We start from the raw sequence: 19,519 nt of genomic DNA on the forward strand, positions 1-19,519 counted from the left end.
ATGGACGAGGTTAGTCGGCTCGTTGCGCGAAGCCATGGATCGACGTCGAACGAAACCTATGTATACGAATTCTCGCGAGGATTAGGCGGAGTCAATGTTCCTCGAGATGTTTTGTTCTCGCGTATCATCTTTACGTCGGTATTAGTGGTGGGCGTTGTTCTTTTCTGCGGCCGAGTCGCTCAAATCAGTCATTCCTACCTTCGTCATATCAGCTCCCTGTCGGCAACTGCAAGGCAACAAACTTTCTGGAGTATCGAAGAATCGCGGCTATGGTCCAACATGAAGAAATATGTTCTCTATTCGCCATTGGGCAGCAAGAGGCACAATCGGGAGCTGCAGCTGTCGTCCGCCCTCAATGTGGGCACTCTGCCAACCCGGTTTCAGACCGTTCTCATCGTCCTGTACCTGCTCAGCCAGATTGCCTACTGCACCATCCTGGACTACTCCGTGAATGAGAAGCCAGCTCTGGTGGCTGAACTTCGTGGACGATCAGGAACGCTCGCTGTCCTGAACATGGTTCCTCTGTTCATCCTGGCTGGCCGCAACAATCCACTCATCTCCATTTTGCATATCAGTTTTGACACCTACAACCTTCTCCACCGTTGGTTGGGCCGAATGGTCGCAATCGAGAGTATTGTCCACACCATCGCCTGGGGCGTGAACGCAACGGCTGAGACGAGTGTCTCGGATATGGCCCATCGTCTAGTTAACGAGCCTTTCTTCGCCTGGGGCTTGGTTGGAACCGTCGCCATGGCTTTTCTGGCAACGCACTCGCCGTCTTCCCTTCGACACGCTTTCTACGAGACCTTCCTGCATCTCCATCAACTTGCCGCTTTTCTGGCCTTCCTTGGTGTCTACGTGCACATCGATCTGGACAAGCTACCGCAGAAACCCTGGATGCTCGCAATTGGTTCTCTTTGGCTGATTGAGCGGTGCGCTCGGATTGCACGACTGCTGTATCTCAATTGCTCTTGGAAGAAAGGATGCACCAAACTTGTCGTCGAGGCTCTTCCCGGTGAGGCCTGCAAAGTGACTTTCCATCTCCCCAAACGCGTGCACATCAACCCTGGTGGCCATGTGTATGCCTACATCCCCAGCATCTCCAAGTGGATGTCTCACCCGTTCTCGATCGCCTGGGTTGAGCCGGTTAGCTGCGTGACTGCGTCCGGATTCGTGGACTCGCCCTTCAAGTCTCCGTCCCGCGGTGAATTGAGCCCCGGGCTTCTGGAGAAGCAACCGATGGTCGACCTTGACCAATACATGCAGGATAGCAAGCAGCCCACCTCCGTGTCCCTTATCGTCGGTGCTCAAAAGGGAATGACGCGGTCTCTGTACAACAAGGCTCTTGCTGCGCCCAACCAGGTGCTTCACACCACAGGTTTCATCGAGGGACCATATGCATCGCACGCGTGTAATATGGGCAGCTACGGTACCGCCGTGCTTTTCTCTGGCGGTGCAGGCATCACGCATCACATGCTACATGTTCGAGACTTGATCATCCGTGCCTCCGAAGGCCGCGTCGCCACGCAGCAGATCTACCTGATCTGGTCTGTTCGCTGTACCGATCACCTTGCGTGGGTACGGGAGTGGATGGACCAGATCCTACGGCTCCCCGGCCGTCGTGAGATGCTCACCATCAAGCTGTTCGTTTCGAAACCTAAGAGCAGCCGTGATATCGTCTCCCCTAGTGCCACGGTTCAGATGTTCCCCGGTAGATGTCGACCACAAGTTGTTCTAGACGAAGTCCTCCCCAAGCGTGTTGGTGCCACCGTGGTCTCAGTCTGTGGGCCTGGTGCCTTTGCAGATGAGGTCCGTTCGGCGGCTCGTGAGAGTATCGGCAAAGGTGCTGTGGTTGATTTTGCCGAAGAAGCCTTCACCTGGTGAAATCTCAATATAAAAAAATTCTGATTTGACTTTTATTGCTTTTCTCTTTTCTTTTCTTATCTCTCACACTCTCTATTCCGTCATTTCGCCATAGATCTAGTACCTTCTTTACTCTCGTTTAAACCTTTGTCCTCAAACGTTTTTTAACTTTCTTCTTTACCTTTCTCATTGTCTCATTCTTCATGGATGTACAGTATATCGACCACCATTCTCGCACATCATTTTATCCGATCTCCGGCATAATCTACATCCCCCATTCTGCTTTCATATTCCCTGCTTTTTATTTGGCATCATTGCATTGACAACGAATCTTAAGGCGTTCACGAGAAGTGCATGATCTGGATCTGAACTTTTTTTTAACGCACGTCTCGGATACACACAAACATACATAACTCCTTAAGCGTGTTTTGCAATTGTCTTATAAGGCAGGTAATTATCTTCTCTTGTCTTTTGTTGTCATCTATTACGGACCTATGTATATTCACCTTCTCTACTTGTCGTCCCTGCGTCGAGTTTATACTCCTGGCTCTTTGATTTTGCTTGTTTTAAGATACCACATAATACTTTGATTTGAGCAGACTTTTATCTAGTGGGAAGAGAGAAAATAAAACAAAAAAAAATGAACAGAAAAAAATATGGAAAATACATCTAGCGTGCTCCTTTTGGGGTATTTGATCCAGGTACTTTCTTTGTCTGTAGAATGTTGCGTAGATTGTGTGTTCTAGAGATCAGCTATGCCCGTCTGCTTTGTTTCTTGGTTCACTATATGTCTAGGGGATGAGATATATGAATGGTTTTTGAGGGGAAGTTAAGAATAGTGTGTACTTATCATGTTACGTGTAATATCCATTAGATTTCAATGTCTTGCATTATTCTCCTTGGATAAGAAGACAGGGAGGTATATCTAGACACAAGATAAGATACATGAATGAAGCAAGGGATAAAGATGGAAACGCGCAATAAAAATAGGTATGGAGGGGGCTCCCTTCTCCCTTACGGGATACAATGCTGAGCTTACTGCTTTCTTCCGTCAGTTCTCTTTCTTTTTTGCCCCAGAGTCCAAGTACCCTGTGTTATTCAGGCCAATGAGTTATTTACCTCCTACTTGGTTAAGCCTTCTCTGGTGGAGCTAAGCCTCGCCTGAGTCAGCCAAGCACGGGATTCACCCGTGATTTTTGCGGAATTTCCATATCGACCGTCTTTGTCTCTCTCACCCCTGCTCCTTTAACAGGGCTACCTCACCTCAATTGATCCCTGAAAATCGTCTCACATCTTCATCATGGAAGACAGCCACTTCCGCCACAGTGCTTCACATCATCCCTCCCCGTTCTCCCCCCAGTCGCACCACATGCAGACCTTCCCCCAAGACCGATCCGCCTCCGTGGCGACTACCACCGCGCTCGAACCGCATGCGCCGCAGCACCGCTCCGGCTCGCCCAGCGACGAAGAAGGCCAACCTCCACCACAGTACACCCCGGAAAACGATCCGTTCCGGCTTGCGTCCAAACTCAAAACCGCCGATGAAATCAAACACATCCAACCACGAGCCAATGTGTCCCGCAAACGTGACAGCTGCACCCCCGCGGCCATCATCTCGAAGACCACAAACCCCAAGGACGCGCTCTCCCGGGGCCTCACCTCGAAGACCCAACTCCAAGGCTTCTACCAGACGCAGAACGAGAACATCGAGCGCATGCTCAAGCCCGTGGAGGAGCACGTGCGCACCGCGCGCGAAATCAACACCAACAACCAACTCAAGTACAAGATCGCCGTGTACGGCAGTTTCGCCGCCAACTTGATCCTCTCCGTGCTGCAGCTCTACGGCGCCATCGCGTCGGGCTCGCTCTCCCTCTTCACGACCATGGCGGACGCCGTCTTCGACCCGATGTCCAACCTCACCCTACTCCTATGCAACAAGGCCGTCAACCGGGTCGACCCGCGCAAGTTCCCTGCGGGTAAAGCGCGCATCGAAACAGCCGGCAACATCTGCTTCTGCTTCCTCATGACCGCCGTCTCGTTCATCATCATCGCCTTCTCGATCCGCGAGCTCATCGGCGGCTCCGAGTCCGAGACCGGCGAGTTCCATCTCCCCTCCGTCATCGCCGTCGTCGTGGCCTTCTGCACCAAATTCGCCCTCTTCGTCTACTGCTTCGCTCTGCGCCACCAGGTCTCGCAGATCCGGATCCTCTGGGAAGACCACCGCAATGACCTCTTCATCAACGGCTTCGGTATCCTCACCTCCGTCGGCGGCAGCAAGTTGCGCTGGTGGATCGATCCCATGGGCGCAATCATCCTGTCCGTCCTCGTCAGCGCCTTGTGGCTGTATACCGCGTATCACGAGTTTCAGCTCCTGATCGGCGTGACGGCTGATACGAAGATGCAGCAATTGATCACTTATATCTGTACGTTAATCCTTCTCCCCCAACCTATATACCCTATATACCCCCTTCTCTTCCTTCCTTTCCCCTAGCCCACTAACACGTCCTTAAGCAATGACCCACTCCCCCCTCATCACCGCCATCGACACCGTCCGCGCCTATACCTCCGGCCCGCGTCTTCTCGTAGAAGTCGACATCGTGATGGACTCGAACGACTCGCTCCGCGCCACCCACGACGTCGCCGAGGAACTGCAGATGAAGCTTGAGTCGCTACCGGATGTCGAGAGAGCCTATGTGCATGTCGACTACGAGACGACGCATAAACCGGAACATTTCTTGAAAAAGGAGTTGTAGATTCACTCGCCTGCCTGCTCTACTTGGACAAAAAGGAGGTTTACTTGTATTATTGTTACTATTATGTATTTGGTTTATAGGGCTGGCTAGCATAGATAAACGAGGCTGGCGTTATTATGGATAGATTGTGGATACTTAGAAAAATGAAATGAATGAAATAAAATGGAATACGATGTATATTCAGTTGTCTCTGTTACATTACGGTTTCCCTCCTGTATAGGTTGATGTCCGAATATCGAGGAATTCGGGAGAAATAAACCCACTAAGTCAATTAACTACTTATCTATCTAGCGTAGCTTGTTACTTATGATTGCTAAAGGGAACGACCATCCGAGCAAGGGGATAATCGAAAAGAGAAAAGCGAGGAGAAATTAAATAAATCTAATTATCAAATTACTATGATATAATATTCTATGCTCGAATAAGGTATCGTGAATTCCAAACTGAACTGAACGGATTTCAACTCGACCCGACACGCTGCTTGAATACCCGCTCATCGTTCTCTCACTCTATCCATCCGTTCCTTTCGAATTCAAGCGATTTCTCTCAATCTAATACGAACCAGTATGGTATGTACGACACAAAGCCTGCACAAGGACAAGTCTTTGAAGGGAAAAGGAAAAGAAGTTAAAAAAGGACTAGATGCATAGTCTAGGAAGAAAAAGAGAAGATAAAGTAAAGTAAAATCGTGACGAGAGACCAAGAAAAGGTATACCAACAGGAAAAGGAAAAAAAGAAAATAATAACTTCATGAGTGCGACGAATAACCAACACGACCCAGCTAGCACGCCGGGAGGAATAGTTCATGACTGCTCAAACAACGCAATAGTTGAACAGAAGTTACTCTCGTTCTCATCCTGCGGCACAAGACCCGTGCCACTCGACGATGTGATCATGTTCGTGCTGGCCTTGGTGCTGAGTCCATAGATGTGGACAGCGGAGCAGTCCACCTCGACCATGTTCTCCTGGCAGGATTCCGTGTCCAGGCAGCTCTGGCCGTAGTTCTCGAAGAAGCTGTACAAACCGGCACCGTAGACGTAGGTTTCAGAGGAGTTCATAACACGCAGACCCCATGCCTTCTTGCAGCCCTCAGTGGTGCAGGTGGAGAAGTCCGGGTCGTTCCACTTGGACTGCGATTTGAAGGGCACGAGCGCGTTGGGGTTCGATTGGTAGTAGGGCGTCTCGGACTGAATCAGACCCATGTAGACGTTCTGCGCGTTGGTAACCTGGTAGTTGTAGAACTGGTTGTGTTCGGAGGCGGTACCGTACAGCCAGGTAGGCTTGGTGGATTCGATGAGCACACCGCGGCCGTTGTAAATGTTGATTTGGTTGTGGTCGGGGAGATCGAGTTCGTGGTCGGCGGTCCAGAACCAGGAGTTCTCAATGTAGGCCGAACCGTGCTCCGTGATGTGCAAGAGCATGAAAGCTCCGATACATTCCTTGTTCGGGGTAGTGGTTTCCTTCGGCGTTTTAGCGCACTTGTCAGATTGAAGCTGAGTGCCGGCAGAGCCGCCAATGCGGAAGTGAACGTCCCACATGGCGACCGAGCCTTGTGTGGTTTCGGCAACGTTCCATTGCATGAGGATGGCGCCGGGTGCCGGGCCCTTGGTTTGAATGGCAATGTCGGTGATCTCAACGGAGCCAGTGTCACCCGGTTGGCCAATCTGGAGCATCGGGATGGGGTTCTCCTCGTCGGCGAACTTGGAACCGTGGGCCATGAGGACGGGCCAGATCTCACCGGTGATCTTGATGTTCTTGGGGACCTTGACGGTGTCGGTGATGATGTAGGAGCCGTGGTCAAAGTAGACAATCTGGTCCGCCGTGGCGCTGTCAAGAACCTTTTGGATGGCTGCCGTGTCGTCGGTCGTGCCGTCACCCTTGGCGCCGGCATCGCGGACGCTAACGAAGGAAGAGGCAGCATAGCTCTCGTAAAGAGGCTTGGAGCGCTCAAACACCTTGCCGTTGCTGCCAGTCAGTCCGCTCCCCTTGGTGTGGGCAGGCAGGGCCGTCTGCACACGGGTCTTGGTGACGGCCTTGCTAGAGCATTGCGCCGGAGCATGTGTGCCGGCAGCGATGGAGCTGGCAGCGGGGGCGGAGGTACCGGCCGGAGCGGAGCTCTGCGAGGAGCCCGCAGAGGGGATGACCGGTACGGACGTGGACGCCACCGGGGCAGGCGCGTTAGGCTGGGGGGCCTGAGTGGGCACCACTGGAGCGGACGTTCCCTGCTGGACGGAAGAGACAGCGGGGACGTTGGTCATCTCGGGGGGCTGGCCGACGGGGGTCTCTCCGGCTGCGTTGGAGGCGGAGGGCTCGAAACCCTGCATGTTGAGACCATCGCTGGCAGACGGAAACGCCACGGTCGGGGCGCTGGCAGCAGTGGTTTGGGCACCGTGGGCTGCAGCGTCCGTAGTGGCAGGCGCCGGAAGACCCTCGGTAGCGGTCGCGCCGCAGTCCGTAACGGTCTCAATAACGGTCTCGATGACGACTTCGACAGGGTCGGCGGGCTCGGAAGCACGCTTGCTGAGCGAAGTTGAGGGAACGTAGCTGTTACCTTGAACCCAGTTGTTCACGACCGAGCCGCCCTCAAGGATGGAGTGACCGTCAATACCAACAACGGCAGTCTTGGAACCACTGAAGTCGACGTTGTCCAGGATCAAGACTCCACCGCCGACGGGAATGCTGTCCTTGCTAAACGCAGTGACCACACCAGTAGGGGTGTTGGTGAGCTTGCTGTCCAGCAGAAGAACTGATCCAACGGTCTGGTTTTGCGGGGAGTTGGACATGTTGAGACCCACGGCACAGTTGTTGATAAATACGGACTTGAAGGTCCAGGCCCAGTTCCAGTTCATGAAGATGGCAGTGTTGCAGTCGTTGAAGGTCAGGTTGCGGGTGGTGAACTGCTGGTTACCCAGGAACACGCCGTAGTTACCGCCGTTGAACACAAGGTCGGACATGAAACCGCCGGAGCCGTTGTCCATGAAGATACCCTGCTGCTTGTTGGCGTCGCCGCCGCCCTTGACCATCTCGAACCGGATGTTCTGCAAACTAGTGGCCTGTCCAACCTGCCAGTGGATACCAGCGCCAGAGCCCTGGGGAACGGCAGTCAGATCGATAACGAAGTTGCGGATCGCTCGGAAGAAGTTGTTCTGGTTAGTGTACCAATTGGAGCCATCGTTTTCGTACGGGTCCGCGTCAATGACGGCCATGCCGACGAAGTTGGCAGAGGCCTTGAGAACCGGGAGGTCAACGGCGTCTCCAACCATTTGCGTGTAGTAGTACTGCACAATGGGCTTCGACACCACGTAGGTACCGGGTGGGAAGTACACGAGAGCCGGGGTCACGGTAGAGGAATCACATCCTTTACCGCAGCGGTTACCGGACGAGATGGCCTGGTTGATGGCGGCAGTATCATCCGTGGAGCCGTCACCTGCTGATATTAACCAAAATACTCTAAATCTGAAGCACGATATCACATACCCTTAGCGCCGAAGTCCTGAACGTTGCGAAATACTTTATAATCGGTTCCATTGCCGAAAGCCACCACGCCCTGGCGCTTGACATTGGCAACCCAGTAGTTGGAACTAGCAGCCGCGGCCACATGTGTGGTGGCCTCCAGCTCTTGAGGCATGGGAATGGCATTGACCAAGCCCACGAGGAGCAAAATCTGTGCGACAAACAACATGGTCGCTTTGTGGAGGGACGCCATCTTCAAGATGGCAATGTATCACTGATCCGGCAGAGATACAGAGCGAGCGGACAGGTGTCGAAATTATAAACCTCACAGGTCGTCGATACTTCAGCAGCCAGTACTGAAGGTAATTAGAATCGGGTGATCAGGCAGACACCGATCGTTGGGGAGTCGCGCAGTAGGTAGTCGGTGGTCACACGAGAGAGTCAGAAGATTCCTGTAGTCGGGATAATCGCTGAAGATGGAGATCAAGCAAGAGTGAAGGTCAAGTGCCTGAAGATCCCCGCAAAAGAGAGCGCTTATAGGAGCAAGAGCTCCGAATCAAAGAATGAAAGTGTTAATGGACACCAAGGAGTGTAACAAACAGCTGACAAGACAATGCCAGCAACAATGGACAGAAACAAAGAGTGAATGAATGAATGGCACACAAACTGAAAGAAAGAAACTAAGGTAGGGAAAGACTGGGGGTGAATAAACAAAGAGAAAGACAAAGGTCAAAGAAAGCAGGCGCCTGCAAGAGATGCGCGCGCAGCTCGAGGACTGAATATAGCCTAATAAGACCAAGTCTGGCAAACTAAAATTAAAGGTGATAATTATAACGATCCTTCCGGTACCGCCGTCCGTGACTTGACTGGCTTCCAATCACCACTGCAGATACACTGCAGATCGGACCCGCACGACCAATGGGGACAGCGATCGCCAAGCCGAGGGCGACGCTTGAAACGAGAGGATTCAGGGGTGAAAGTGAAACGATGGATGGCAGACTAGACGCCGGTCAGTTGCGCTTGATTGGACTGCAGCTGGCCGAGGATGCCACCTGAGAGGGTCATACCGTGTCAGAACGAGTGGCAGAGGGTTACAGTAGGAATGGAACCAACGCCAATTAATCACACCCGCACAGAGTGTGATGAGAAGAAGGGAAGAAGAAGGTAAGGTAGAGAGAAGGGGGGGAAGAGAGAGAGGAGAAAAAAGAACCCCAGCAGAAATCCTCGTGCATCGTGGTCATCCAGCTATATACCTCTCGTCCAAAATCTCCCTGGGAGCCGATCAACATATTCGTCGCTTCTCAGCTATGTCTGTGGGACACCGAGCCGAGCAACAATCTTGCTTTCTCGCGCGAATAGTGGGAACGCCATGCGTCCATTGTCTAAAAATACGGTATCTCGAGTCGGTACTGACGAAGTGGCGCCGCGTCTTGGCCTGGAATTTGCAAGGTTTCCTAGGGAATGGAAGCGCCAGAATCACGACGGGCGAGTGATGGGAAGGCACATCTGGCCGGTCATTGGGTCGCCGGACAAGGCGTGAACATTCCTCGGCTTGCCATATCAACAACCACGGAAACAGGTCTGGGCAGTAATGTCAGATCAGCCCGGTGTGGAAGTGCTGAGTAGATAGGCACCAGGCAAGACGGAAGGGGAGATGGAGAACCACTCCGTCGAGCGTAGGAGGAAGTGTAGAATTCGGACGCGTGTAAGGAAAACAGCCCGTGACCCACTCGCTTATCCAGGGGCAACTGCAACCTCAGGCACTGAGGCATCTCCTGATCAGAGAGTACCTACACTGTTGGATGTACCCGGAGGTACTCAGGTGTATCACTTACTCGGCTGTCACGAGGCAAGAGACACGCAGATACCTCCAAGGACTGATGCTGCCATCTCCATCTCCATCTCACTCCCGTCAACTCCCAAAAACACCCAAGCCAAGCTTTAATGATTTACTGACCCGAAATGAACCCGAAGGACCCGCTCCAGATTAATTTGTCATTAATTGATTATTGAACATCTACCACCGAACTATCTATCTGCCCTCCGAATCTATGTGATTTGATTTGATCTGATCCAGTTCATCTTCAATACGCCGTACTGACTCGTCTAAAAGCTTTATCCCTACAAGCCAAGGCTATGGATTTGCCCAATTTCCCTTAATAGTCAATACGCAAACCCATACCTCGCCCCTCGGTGGTCTCACATCTCAGGTCTCTGCTGAGTATCTCCGGAGGGGCCTTCTGCCCCAAACCCCGTGAGGAATGTTGCAGTTGCCCATCCTCAACCGGGCGGTGACTATCCCTTGACTCCTGCGGTATCTGACAGGGTTGATCGCGGTGCCTGACTTGGTCGCACCGATCATCTGCACGGCCTGCAGTCGGACTACTGCGGCCGTTCATCTGGCAGCGTCCAGCTGGTCTGGCTCGATCTTTTAGCTTTGGCGACCTTGATTTTCCCCTCTTCTCCTTACATTCAGCATTCGGACGTGGTCGATTTTAATCATCATTTTGAATTTCAAATTATACGGTTCCGGTCAGCAGCCATGACTCTGTCAAACATGGTTCGTTCCCCTCCGAACTCATCCCAGCATCCAGACTCATTGGGCCCAAGGGTGCCTCCGCGGATCGGTCCGTCAGCCATCCTTGGTTATCTATTGCGCCCGAGGCTGAGAGATTCATTCGACCGCTTCGAAGAAATCGAAGACGATGGTGGTTATTATTACTATTATGATAAGGCGTTGCGCACCGCGCAGGCCAGCCGACGAACTCCCTCCTCTAATCTGTCCTCGTGCTCCCATGAAAAACACAGTCGCACCCCTCGATTGAAATCGTCCGGTCCGGCTGACGGGTCACCCTGCACCTGGAACAAATTACCGGTGGCCACCTTCACCTTTTGCTCCTGCAGTGCAACGGGGGCCAGCTCACTCGCCCGCAACGGAGCGGGCAGCTGCACCCAGATGAAATACCCACCTGCTACCTCCGGCGTGGTGGGCAGCGTGACACCGAGAGGGAGCAGGTGTTCTCGGATGGCCCCCATCAGCCGATAGTACCGCCTAGCGTAGCTCGGTTTGAGCGACTCCTCAAGAAACCGGGGGAAGGTCCCCGTGGGGAAGAGCTGGTCGATGATCGTGGCTGCGAGGTGGGAAGGTGCGCCGCCAGATCGACTCGAGCCTCTAGAGGATCGATCGGTTAGTATCTTGACTGATGACGCAGTCTTTGCGATCGGACTGAATCAAAAGAGGGACATACGCTTGAGAGATCCCCCATGCGACCTTCTCCGTACTTTCCGCCCATCCGGTTCGCGTGCCGGGACCGATCAGCTTGCTGAAACTACCGTTGCTTACTGCGTTGCCGAAGTCATCTTGAGGCCCGCCATCCAGGTACCGGTCCACGTCGACGATTCGCGGCAGTCGGGCTTTATCCGGATGGGCGAGCGATTTCTTCGGGTCCGACGACCATTGCAGGAAATCATAAACGTCGTCCGTGATGATCAAAGCGTCAAACTCCCGTGCGAGCCGGACCAGACTCTCGCGATCCGAAAGCGACATGGTCAGGGTTGACGGGTTGGAGAAGGTGGGTACGGCATAGATGATGTGTTTGTAGATCTTTCCCCATGGTCGGGGCGGTTTGTGAGTCTTTGATAATCAGTCCGTTTGTTTTTTCGTGGCTACCAACGAGCAAAAGAGGTCTCCGACAGGGATCGATCATACCGGCTCAGTATTCCCCTCGGCCTCCGCTTTCTCCTCAGCCGCCTCCAGTTCCCGCCGGAGGTAAGCTAGATCCACGCCCGACTCGTCTTCGGGGACGCCTCGCATCCGACCTGTGAATCCAGCGTCATCCATCATGCGACAGGCCAGGAAGTACGTGGGCGCCACCATCCAGACATTGCGCGTATAGATGGGATCGGTGAAGACCTGCAAGATGCACGCCAGGTTCGAGCTCGCACCACCCGTGATACAGATGCGGTCGGCAGGAATAGGGTCGCGGGGGTGGTAGAAATCCGTCAGCCACCGAGCAATGTGCTGTCGCAACGGCCCATAGCCTTCATCGGGCCCGTACAGCATGGCTTGCGCGCGGACGTCGGGCGTCGCCATGACCGTCGCGGAGGCCTTAGCTATCGCGCTCATCGGCAGTAAGCTCGGGTCTGGGTGGCCTCGAAAGAGATCAATCACATCATTTCCTTGGGAGCCCATGGCTGGCTTGCTTGTCTGTTGGGCTGGTTTGCGGCTGAAAGAGGGGAGTCGGTCACTCGGTTGGAGCCCTGGTAGGTAGATATGTGGGCAGGGACAGCCGGTCTTGGGGACCAGGATATTCTATCGGATTTGCTTATCTTCTAACTAGATGGTAAGGTAGCGACGGGAAAGCCGAAGGACAGAGTTCAGAGCCGTTCAGCTGGGCGTGAATCTGGCGGAATGATTTTATATGCTTGTGATATCTAGACCGCCACTTTACTCTATCATGACGAATCGCCTGCACCGTCACCGCTGCATCCAAGGTTTGCCGATGGAGGTGAGAATGTGCCGTGTCTGTACGATAATCGAGTGTCTGCTGCATGCGAGTTGACGACGATCGGCCATGATTGGCACACCCCGCCAAGCCCCATGCGTCCCGGAAGAGCTATAAATCCGCTTCCGACATCATTGCAGCTTAGTCAGAGATTACTTCAGCAAACCGGCAGCGTCGAATCAAGGGGGGATCAGGAGAAGAGGCAACAGACTCCGTAAAAGTAGCCGACGCAGGCAACGAAACAAAACTCATTAAGAAAACCAAAAGGACTCGTCACATATGGCCCATTACGGTGTAGTCCGGAACTCGGAACCCCATCATACCTAACCGGAATCATCGCAGAATCCCCATCCGCGCAGCACCGGAAACCAAATTGACACGTCAAACCCCAAACATCATGCACCTACGTACGGTGTAGGGTTACGACTACCTGCTAGGTAGCCATATTTGCACTGTACCTACCTCCTTAGTCTCCTTGGTTCCGGATGTACCCAGTAAGGAACCAGGAGATTTCCTACAGAGTGGCCAGTGAGATTTGCATTGCGCACGCACCAGTGAATATATTCTCAGTAAAGCTGTTGGTGAATGGTTACTATTCTTAGAATATACGCCTCCCTGTTCTCTGCTTCTATCTTCTTTCCTGTTCCTTGCCGATGGCGACAGTAGTGACAACAAGAACAACGGCGACGATGACAACGCTTATTTTGCCCCCCTCTGCCCTCCGTACGACCGGACCTCGAGATTTGCTCTGCCACGGGAGTCAGGGACTCAGGACAACTGCCCGGGCTGGACGGATCGGATCGGGTTGGCTTGGCTTGGCTTGGCTGGAGTTTGTCTGGTTTGTCTGGGTTGGTTAAGCTCAACTCACTCCCTTTGCCCCCCCTTTCTCGTTTCTCTTTCGATCGCTTTCCGCCGCCGCCGCCGAAGTCGCCCCCTCTTTCAACCCGGAAGGTCTTAAACAGAAACAGGAGCTTCGCGACGATGCCAAGCTAGAGTATCTTGGATTGATTAACTACGGAGCCATGTAACCCTAGGGTAAGATGAGTAGATGGGGTGGTTTGGTTCACGGTCTCTGCCACTAAGTGACTAACGAGCCAGTAGCCACTCAAGAGATATACTCATTACTCAGGGACTACACCCGTAGAGGTATATGATCATGACCAGCGATGAAATCCAAACCGGTTTCGAGAAGGGGGCAGGGGTGAGAGAATAACACAGTACGGAGTAGTCTGAGGGGCAAGGCGATTTAGTGTGGTTGATTCAACTTATTGGTTATTGGTTCCGGTGGACTGTACTAACAGCCTAACGCTCCGAAAGTAAAAATCAAAGGATAAAATAAAAATTTTGTTTCCCTTGGGCTTGGCCTTTAGGGGGGGTGGTTTAACTTTGACTTTGGTTTACCCCTGGAACTTCCAGTGTCGCCGTAACTCTCCGTAGAGTGTAAGTACCTTTGGGCGGACCGCCCACCTGTCAGATATATATTTGTTTTGCGTTCGAGAAGGAGACTAGGGGGAGTCGCTACCGGAGTGTTCGGAACGGAGGTCGACTTTCTGAATCGTGTACACCGAGTAAGTACGGAGTAGTTTCTAGAAACTATGGATAAATGTACATATGAGATGCACATCTACGGATGGGCACACTTGATGGAGTTCTCTATGTACGGATCCTATAGTCCGGTATCAAAGATACATATGTCCTCCTTATTTTCATGCAGCAGACGGTATGAATGCAACATATCTGCACATCAAAGTTTAGTTCCGGAGGTCTCCGTCTATGTAGTATGCCTGCCGACCTGCCTGCATCTCTGTTCCTACATACATACATACGGAGTCCCTACAGTTGATTCACCTCGCACAAACCCCCGAGTCTCGGCAGCCAGGCAAGCCGCCGAGCTCAGCCCAGACAGCGAGGCTAGGTAGAGAGAGATTCACGATTCAGCCGAAAACCCCATCTCCTCCGTTGCATGTCCGGTACAGATCTCGACTAAATATCATAGTGTACTCCGTAGTCTGCACCATCGATCCGGATATATGGAACGTACCTAGGTAGCAACAGGTCCCGAGTGTAACTGTTACTAATACCTGCCACCAAATAATGACGTCTTAGTTGGAGTCTACCTACTGAGTGTACCCTTGGATGCCTTGGCTGCCTGGCCCCCATCGGCTATGACGAGATATGAGGAGGACGAAGCGCAGGATGTTGACATCAAGAAAACGCTCGAAGGAAAAAAAAAAAGAAAAAAGAAAAAAGAAAAGGGCCCGCCCGAGGGATTCGAATTCGATTCTGCCTTGAGGAGTGACAGGCTAAAACAAACGACAAGAAAAACAACACGAACAGAAACCCAACAGAAAAAAAACCCCAGGAGTCTCCGCACACCGACCGCACTTAGTTAAACATTTGGGCTTCACAGCCTATTCTGACTCTCCCGAGGGTCAGCAAATGAGGCTATTGCCATGCAGTTATGACTTCAGAATTATGAGTTATGAATCCATCAGCCTCTCCGGAGCAGTCCTGGGAAAAAAAAACCCACACAGCCTCTTTTGTTCACTGCTCCCCAGCCCACTTTCTCTAATGGGGTTGGTGTGCTCCGATGGAAGGCAAAACAATAGAAAAAAAAATCGTGTAGGTCACCCCACTATTTTAATTTTTTTCTCTCTCTCTTCTTTCTCTTGTACAGTATTGTCTGAGCTACAGAGGGCAGTGATTTTGTTTTCTAGAGTATTCTGTAGGTGTCATGGGGTTGTGGTGTGTTGACAATGCAGGAGCATCCATGGATTCTTAAAGGGGAGAGGAAATGAAGAAGAGAAAAGGGCGAATAGGATTGTGGAACTCTGAATGGGATGAGATCGGAGGATCTGATTGGAATATAGAAAAAAAAAAAAGAAAGAATGGGGGGACGATTTAGCAGGCGTCTTATAATTAGAAAAAGCAACGAACAGGCAGGCAAAAAGCCAACAGAAAAAAAGAATAAAGAGGAATCTTATGCCAGGGAATCCCACGGTTATTGTTCAAATCTAAGAAGTTAACTTATAACTCACCACGTCTCTCTCAAGAGAGCCAAACTATTGAATCAGATAATAATTCTTATTCAGTCCCAATCGGCCAGGTCGCATGAATATTGAATGAATTTTGCCCGGTCCCACCCAGTTTAAAAATAATCCTGAAAGTCACGCAGGTCGCAGGTCTAAGCAGCACCAGAAGGCCGCCAGAACCCAAGATCCATCTCACCTCCATATTAATATTATGAAATCTTATTGAAAGAAAAAAACCTCTCTTCCGCTCTCTCGCCCTCCGTCTCTTCCTCTTTGGGTCATCCAGGATCTTGTCTCTCACTCTTCTTAGAGTGCTCCTCAGTCTCTGAACAGTTCCATCCGTCAATCCATCCAACAACCCACTTTCACTGCCCCCCCGGACCAACCACATTTTCTCTCTCTTTCTCTCTTTCCCTCTCTCTCCTCCCTCTCTCCCTCCCTCTCCCTCTCTCTTTGCTGTTTCGCTCGCTCTTTTCTTGTCCCTCTCTTTTTCTTTTTTCTGTTCCCCCCTCTCCCTTCCACTCCAACTTTCCTTCTCCCTGCCATCTGCTGCCATCATTTAGTTATTTGATTCCATCATTCTTAGGATCCATCCTGCCGATCCATTCCCCAAATTCCAACCCGCCAACCAACCAGTGTCGGCGACACATTCACGCCGGAACCTACGTCCAGCGACGGGGAATTCCTCGTCCACCACTGCCTAGACGATTTTCGCATGGTTGGTTGTCGTCCGGCATTCTTTCTTACCTCACTTGTTCGTGACTTCCCTTTCGTTTCCCTGTTCTGACTTCGCGCTTCTCTGGCTTGCTCCCCTTCCGTTCTTGGGGCCACACTTTTCTCTCTCCATGGTTGTTTCGCTGAACTAACATCTTCCCTCACTTCTTGCTTTTATCATTCTCTAGTATACAGTGACCCTAGAAGATGTTGTCTGCTCCTGCAAGATCGGCCAAGCGGATATCCTCGCTCTTTTCATTGGGGTCGAATAAAGATAATTCCATCCCGTCTTCGCCCAGTTCTCCTAATCCCAACAATTTTTCGCGATCCTCCCCCGATCAGCAACCTCAGGATAGACGACGCAGCAGTTCCCGACCGACTCGTCTGTCATCGGCTCCCTACGTTGACCCCTCGGAACCAATCCCTGCTCTGTCCCCGAACCCCAACGAGAACTATGACCTCGACACTCCCCTGCAGCCTCCGCCCTCCCTCCTGGCTGTAAACCAGGACCTCGCCAACAGCGCCCCTAGCTCCCCCGAAAGTGGACGGCCCCAAAGCCGTGGCCGCCTCAGGAGCTCAAGCCGACCCAACAGTTCCGCGGGGTTGTTTGTTCCCGGGTCGGGACCAGACTCACGACCCGGAACCCCCTCATCCAAAAGGCGCAGCTGGCTCCCAGGACGCCAGCGAGCCAGTTCGGTAGATACCAGACAGGCGAGCACTAGCATGCCGAGTGCTTGGATCGCTGGATTGGATCAGAAAATTCTATACGACCTTGAACCTCTGTCAAAAGGAGAACAGGTATGTAGTAGCCTTGTTTGGGGCAATAACCCCTGCCCCTCTCCTCTAGTCCCGATGCATGGGTTGGAATATACCAGGCCTAGGTGACTAAATTCTACCGTAACGACAGATTCCGGAATTGTGGAATGAGAATGGTGACACCTACGTTTACCTTTTCCCTCAAAATACCGGCCGATCCGCTTCCTTCAAATTACATTCCAATGTCTTTGCCGAATCGCCGTCGCTCAACTTCCTGGCCCGTGGATCGGATCCCCGTGCCCCCAAAACCCTGGAGGAACAGGCCCAGTCCCTGACGCTCGGAAGCCCCGTCGTTGGTTCTGCATCGCCGCCGCTGTCCCCTCAAGATCAGACGCTAGAAGATGATAATGACAGCACTGGTAGTAGAAGAATGGCCTTCGATGATGAAGGACAGGAGGAAGTGCAGGAGCTTCATTTGTACCTGCCAGTCCCCCTGAACTGTGACATGTCCAACCCCATTACGCGCCTTTCGCCAGAGGACACGGAAACCCTTCTCCTATTCCGCAACCTGTTCGCCTTCCTGTTAGGACAGTCCCTCATCGCCACGCCGAAGTCGCCGTCGCTCTTCTCCATTTTCATGGACGTCGCCAACCTGCTATCTCGCTTCGAGTTCTCGAACTTCGACGGGTCCAACTTTGGCGAGACGGTCACCACTAGCTTTGGTAACTACTGCGACGAATTGCACCTCGCTGATGTGCGTAAAAGCCGTGAGAAAACCCTGGAAGCCATCGTTCTGGGAGAACGCCTGCGGTTCTTCCCGCTCTACCTGGAAGGCTTCGTACATGGTGTGGGCAAACTGGACGATCTGAAGCAGCTGCGAAGCCCCAAGTATGGCCTGATCAGCCCCGTCAGTCAAAAGCGGATGGAGCGAGGCTTCATCGACCTCGACACGCGTCTCCGGGTCCTGTACAGCAAGCTCGAAGATTTCGATTTCCCCTCGGTCTTCTCCGGTTTTGCCAACTCGGCCACCTCGGAAGAGAGCAAGGTCATCCGCTTCAAGGGATGGAAGAATGCATTCATGGAATTCCGTCGCTTTGTAATGCAGTACTACCGCCAGAGGTTCGGCTCGTGGCCGCCCAAGGCGCGATCCAAGAAGAACCAGTTCGAGGAAACCGGTCTTAACCGTCAAGTTCTGCTGGAGCTGTACAATGACTTCGCCAATCTCTACGATATGCTCGTCGATCGCACCGCGCTGACCACCCGAACCCTTGATATGGCTGCGACCGAAGACGAGGAGAGCAACCCCAACGGGGACGTGACGCACCGTTCGCTCCGTCACATCCTGAGCGAGTATGATCGCAGCACGCCTCCCGTTCAGCCCCCAATTCCATTCGATATCCCCCAGATGCCCGAACTCCAAACCATCCACCGAAAGCCGCTGGATGCCAAGAAGGAAGCCAAGTTGAAGCCGAAGAAACTCAAGGATGCCGACATCAACGCCGTTCTGATGGGCTCCTACACTCGCGAGAGCTTGCGGCCTACGCCCTTTATCGAGGCCTTCATGCAGTTTGAGCGACGACAGGCGCATGGGAAGAACATCATGGACATCCAGGACCTTCGATGTGGCCAGTGGATCCTGCTGTACTGCATCATCCAGGCTCTGCCCTTGCTCATCGTGGACGTCCAAGACGTAAAGTTCAACGAGGGAGTGGAATACTTCCTCTGCATCGCTCCTCGTGGCGGCGCCCCCTGGACTCACAACGACGGCAAGACAGCCCGCAGCTGGTTCGGTGTGGCCGGTGGAGCTGGCGTTGTCAGTCTTCCCTCCGACGTGGTCATCAACGGTGTCGAAGGTATCTACCGCCGTAGTCACTGTTGGCGGCTCGCCGAGCAGTGGGCCGAGAAAGACGCCATCTTGGCGCCGCCGACCATTGAAGATCCGTACGACAACGAGTCGTCCTTGTCCTCCCCCTACCAGGGCCAGAACTCATCGGCGGGCTCGTCTTCCGAGCAACAGCAGCAACAGCAACAACCGGGTCAACTTCCCGGCCCCCCTACGCCTCTCCTGTCTCCCGGCGGTGGTCTCACGCCACCGCCAGCTATTCCTCGCCAGCATTCCCCGGCCGCCAGCCGTCGTGCCGATCACCGAATGTCCATCGCCCCGGGACTGGAAGCTTTGCCACTTCCCGCTGGCGTTGCCCCGATCGATCCTCCTTCGAGGCCCATGAGTCGCTTCAACCCTCAAATGAGTTTCGATGACATTCTCAAGCAGGTTCCCAACCAAAAAGGCCGAAAATAAACGCCTTCTTTTTTTGATCATGAAGGTCTTGGTTTCTAGACTTGTTTTCAGCCATCCACTTCCTTTCCTTTTCTCTCCTTTTTTTTTCTTCAGCCCAGCCGGGCCTACGACATATCTTCCCGCATAGCTGCATTCATAATTCCA

General features: G+C 52.7%; 5 protein-coding genes across 5 annotated transcripts; 3 read left to right on the top strand and 2 right to left on the bottom strand.

Annotated features, from left to right (window-relative positions):
* KD926_004770 (ferric reductase family protein) lies at positions 1-1,884 on the top strand (the record flags this gene model as incomplete). The annotated part of the gene is made up of 1 exon (XM_053098164.1): positions 1-1,884. One exon carries the CDS (start codon positions 1-3, stop codon positions 1,882-1,884), a length of 1,884 nt encoding a protein of 627 aa, XP_052957960.1.
* Positions 1,885-3,163: 1,279 nt separating this feature from the next.
* KD926_004771 (cation diffusion facilitator family transporter) lies at positions 3,164-4,616 on the top strand (the record flags this gene model as incomplete). Its single annotated transcript, XM_053098165.1, has 2 exons — positions 3,164-4,286; positions 4,375-4,616. 2 exons carry the CDS (start codon positions 3,164-3,166, stop codon positions 4,614-4,616), a joined length of 1,365 nt encoding a protein of 454 aa, XP_052957961.1.
* An 803-nt stretch (positions 4,617-5,419) lies between these two features.
* On the bottom strand, positions 5,420-8,322 carry exgO (exo-beta-1,3-glucanase Exg0; the record flags this gene model as incomplete). The annotated part of the gene is made up of 2 exons (XM_053098166.1): positions 5,420-8,043; positions 8,094-8,322. The coding sequence occupies 2 exons, from the start codon at positions 8,320-8,322 to the stop codon at positions 5,420-5,422; spliced, it is 2,853 nt and encodes a 950-aa protein (XP_052957962.1).
* Positions 8,323-10,793: 2,471 nt separating this feature from the next.
* KD926_004773 (aminotransferase-like domain-containing protein) lies at positions 10,794-12,261 on the bottom strand (the record flags this gene model as incomplete). Its single annotated transcript, XM_053098167.1, has 3 exons — positions 10,794-11,241; positions 11,318-11,703; positions 11,779-12,261. The coding sequence occupies 3 exons, from the start codon at positions 12,259-12,261 to the stop codon at positions 10,794-10,796; spliced, it is 1,317 nt and encodes a 438-aa protein (XP_052957963.1).
* A 4,266-nt stretch (positions 12,262-16,527) lies between these two features.
* Positions 16,528-19,375, top strand: KD926_004774 (uncharacterized protein; the record flags this gene model as incomplete). Its single annotated transcript, XM_053098168.1, has 2 exons — positions 16,528-17,118; positions 17,228-19,375. 2 exons carry the CDS (start codon positions 16,528-16,530, stop codon positions 19,373-19,375), a joined length of 2,739 nt encoding a protein of 912 aa, XP_052957964.1.
* Between the last annotated feature and the right edge of the window lie 144 nt (positions 19,376-19,519).

This window comes from Aspergillus affinis (genome assembly GCF_023601865.1).
Source record: "Aspergillus affinis strain CMG 70 chromosome Unknown NODE_22_length_351263_cov_86_343593, whole genome shotgun sequence".
Lineage (NCBI taxonomy): Eukaryota > Fungi > Ascomycota > Eurotiomycetes > Eurotiales > Aspergillaceae > Aspergillus > Aspergillus affinis.